General features: G+C 43.0%; 1 protein-coding gene across 3 annotated transcripts in view; it reads right to left on the bottom strand.

The window, feature by feature from the left end:
• The window catches only part of NLN (neurolysin), a 101,521-nt gene that overhangs the window by 42,305 nt on the left and 55,993 nt on the right, over positions 1 to 3,223 (bottom strand). For all 3 annotated transcript variants that reach the window (XM_003785875.3, XM_023510945.1, XM_023510946.1), the window contains one exon: positions 940 to 1,306. In XM_003785875.3, coding sequence (XP_003785923.1) covers positions 940 to 1,306 — 367 coding nt within the window. The remainder of the gene's footprint in view (positions 1 to 939; positions 1,307 to 3,223) is intronic.

The raw sequence follows: 3,223 nt of genomic DNA, 5'->3' as shown, positions 1-3,223 counted from the left end.
ATGGTCTTGGGGCGGTGTCTGAGCTCAGTGAATAGGGTGTTGGCCCCATACACCAAGGGTGGTGGGTTCAAACCTGGCCCCAGCCAAACTGCAACAAAAAATAGCTAGGTGCTGTGGTGGGAGCCTGTAGTCTCAGCTACTCAGGAGGCTGAGGCAAGAGAATTGCCTAAGCCCAAGAGCTGGAGGTTGCTGTGAGCTGTGTGTGATGCCACAGTACTCTACCGAGGGTGACAAAGTGAGACTCTGTTTCTATTAAAAAAAAAAAAGAAAGAAACACGGTCTTGATGGTGCCTATAGCTCAGTGGGTAGGGTGCTGGCCACATAATACCCAGGCTGGTGGGTTCAAACCAGGCCCAGGCCAGCTAAACAAAACAGACAACTGCAACAAAAAAATAGCTGGGTGTTGTGGCAGATGCCTGCAGTCCTAGCTACTTGAGAGGCTAAGGCAAGAGAATCGCTTAAGCCCAAGGTTTGAGGCTGCTGTGAGCTGCGATGCCATAGCACTCTCCTGAGGGTGATACAGTGAGACACTGTCTTAAAAAGAACAACAACAGGGTCTTGTTCTGTCTCCCAGGCTGGAGTGCAGTGGTGTGATCATGGCTTACTGCAGCCTCGACCTCTCAGGATCAAGCAATTCTCCCACCTTGAAAGGAGCTGGGACTACATAGGTGTGTGTAAGTGGACCCAGCTAACAGTAAAGTTTTTTTTTGTTTTTTTAAAGAGAGTGTCTTGCTTTGCTGCCCAGGCTGCCGTGTAGAGGCTTGATCATAGTTCTCTACAGCCTTGAACTCCTGGGCTCAAGCCATCCTCCCACCTCAGATTCCCAAAGTGCTGGGATTACAGGTGTGAGCTTGAGCCACCACACCCAATCTGAGTAGAGTCTTAAAATGGGTAAGAAATGAATCCCTAGGTCCCTTCCAACAGTGTGATCCTCAGTACCTTGGGTAGAGGTCCAAGTAGAACTGTCCCAATACTTCTCCTGTCGTTTTATCCTTCACGGTGTAAAGTGTAACACTTTTATTCCAAACGTGAGCATCTGCCACTTGCTCAAATGAAAGTCCCAACAATTCTTGGTAGGTGTTCAGCAAGCCTTCAGTGACTACCTCAATTGGGAAATATTCCTTGAGAAACTCTTGGTCTACAGAGTACTTGAGTTCTTCTGTCCGAGTCATGTAGTAATGCAGATCCCAGGCATTGATTTTACCATCATATTCAAAACCTCTCTCTTCACATTCATTTTTCTTCAAATTCAAAATAAACTCTCGTTCTGCATCACCCAAGGGTTTTAATTTCTGGCTTAAATCGTCTATGAAGAAATTAGGAAAAGTTAATGATTTGTTGATGTTGGGAACAAACACTTTCATACATTAATACCAGTGTTTTACAATGGTGCTTCCTTTGCAGTACTCAACACAGATAAATCAGGAGAAAAGAGGGAAAGAGAGGCTTGGCGCCCATGCCCAATGGTTAGGGTGCCAGCCACATACAATAAGAGTGGTGGGTTCGAACCCAGCCTGGGCCACTAACCAACTGCAACAACAACAAAAAAATAGCCTGGTGTTGTGGCAGGCGCCTATAGTCCTGGCTGCTTGGGAGGCTGAGGCAAGAGAATCGCTTAAGCCCAAGAGTTGGAGGTTGCTCTGAGCTGTGACTCCATGGTACTCTACTGAGAGTGACATAGTGAGACTCTGTCTCAAAAAAAAAACAAAAAACAAAAAAAGAAAGAAAGAAAAAGAAAAGAAGAAGAAAAAGAGAGCGGGAAGAAAATTGGCTATATTATGAATGATGCTTTTCTCTTCAAAGTGATTTGTTTTATGGTTTTTTCTTTTACTACCACCAAAACCATACTACAACTTCCTCACAGCATCAACAAAGCTGAAGTTTAACTCAGAGAACTCTGATTCAAGAACAGGGAACAAAGCAATAGCGAAACAAAACTCACATACATGGTTATTGTTCAGTGAAGTTACTTAGGCTTCTAAGAAAGCCAAGGGAAATAAATCAGATGACCTGTGGTCAACATTATCTAGAAATTGCTCAATGCATCTGATGACCATGGGGTTAGTTTCTCATACCCCATTTCCTAAGAAAAACTGGACACAGCAACTCTAGTTTTTAGCAGAAGAAATTTCTGGGCACCACAATATATATATTATATCTAAATTTTACTGTATTTGCTTAAATGAGTAAGCTCTTATGCATTATTTTTCACAGTTGTTACGTATGTTAAGATACAAATGTGCCTGGCTCTCTAAGAAGCACAGCAGTTCAGGAGGCAGCCCCACAAATGAGAGAGGGAGAGGCAGAGGGAGGATGCTGTGAAGACAAAGGAGGAAACTCATGAAGGATACGAGAGTCCTGATGAGGCCTCTGCGAGAATATGTGAATATAGGTGGCAAAGGACAATTTGCACTGGCCGTTGGCATGGGAATATGCCAATTCAAATGGGAGGGAAAACACCTTTAAGTGAATTAAGTTAAGGAAAAACTTAATTCCTTTACGTGCAGCTGCCCGTAAAGGAAACACTGTCAACAATGCTAACTCTCTTGAGTCATTCTCTGATACAACATGTGTCAGACTGTATGGCAACTGCCCGTTCACATCTCTATTGTTTCCAGTAAGTGGAAAATCCATTGAGGAGGGTGGGCATGATAGCTCACCCCTGTAATCCTAGCACTCCGGGAGGCTGAGGTGGGAGGACTGCTTGAGCTTAGGAGTTCAGGACCAACCTGAGCAGGTGTGAAACCCTATCTTTACCTAAATTAGAAAAATTAGCCAGGCATGGTGGTGTGTGCCTATAGTCCCAGCTACTTGGGAGGCTGGGCCAGGAGAATCAGTTGAGCTTAGGAGTTTGAAGTTGACACCACTGTACTCTACCCAGGGTAACAGAGCAAGACACTGTCTAAAATACAAAAAGAAACAACTCTCCCCCCAAAACCAAAATAAAATCCAAATCCATTGGGGAAAGGACTTCAGTGTTTTATTCTTTTCCATAGGCTTACTATTATGTTGATAGCATACTGCATAATATTAGGTAGTCATTTAATAAGTGTCTCAAGAATGAATAAATGAATTATATAATAAATAAATACCCATTTATGGAGCACCTGTTACCTGTCACATATGATTCAAGTATACATATGGTAATAATTCAAGGTATAGCCATTGAAGGCACAGTGGAATAAATTTCAGGATAAAGGCTACATTTTTTTTTTTTTTTTTT

The sequence above is a fragment of the Otolemur garnettii genome, unplaced genomic scaffold (genome assembly GCF_000181295.1).
Source record: "Otolemur garnettii isolate 467f Iridium unplaced genomic scaffold, OtoGar3 scaffold00017, whole genome shotgun sequence".
Taxonomy (NCBI): domain Eukaryota; kingdom Metazoa; phylum Chordata; class Mammalia; order Primates; family Galagidae; genus Otolemur; species Otolemur garnettii.
This window is presented reverse-complemented; position numbering and strand designations above follow the sequence as displayed.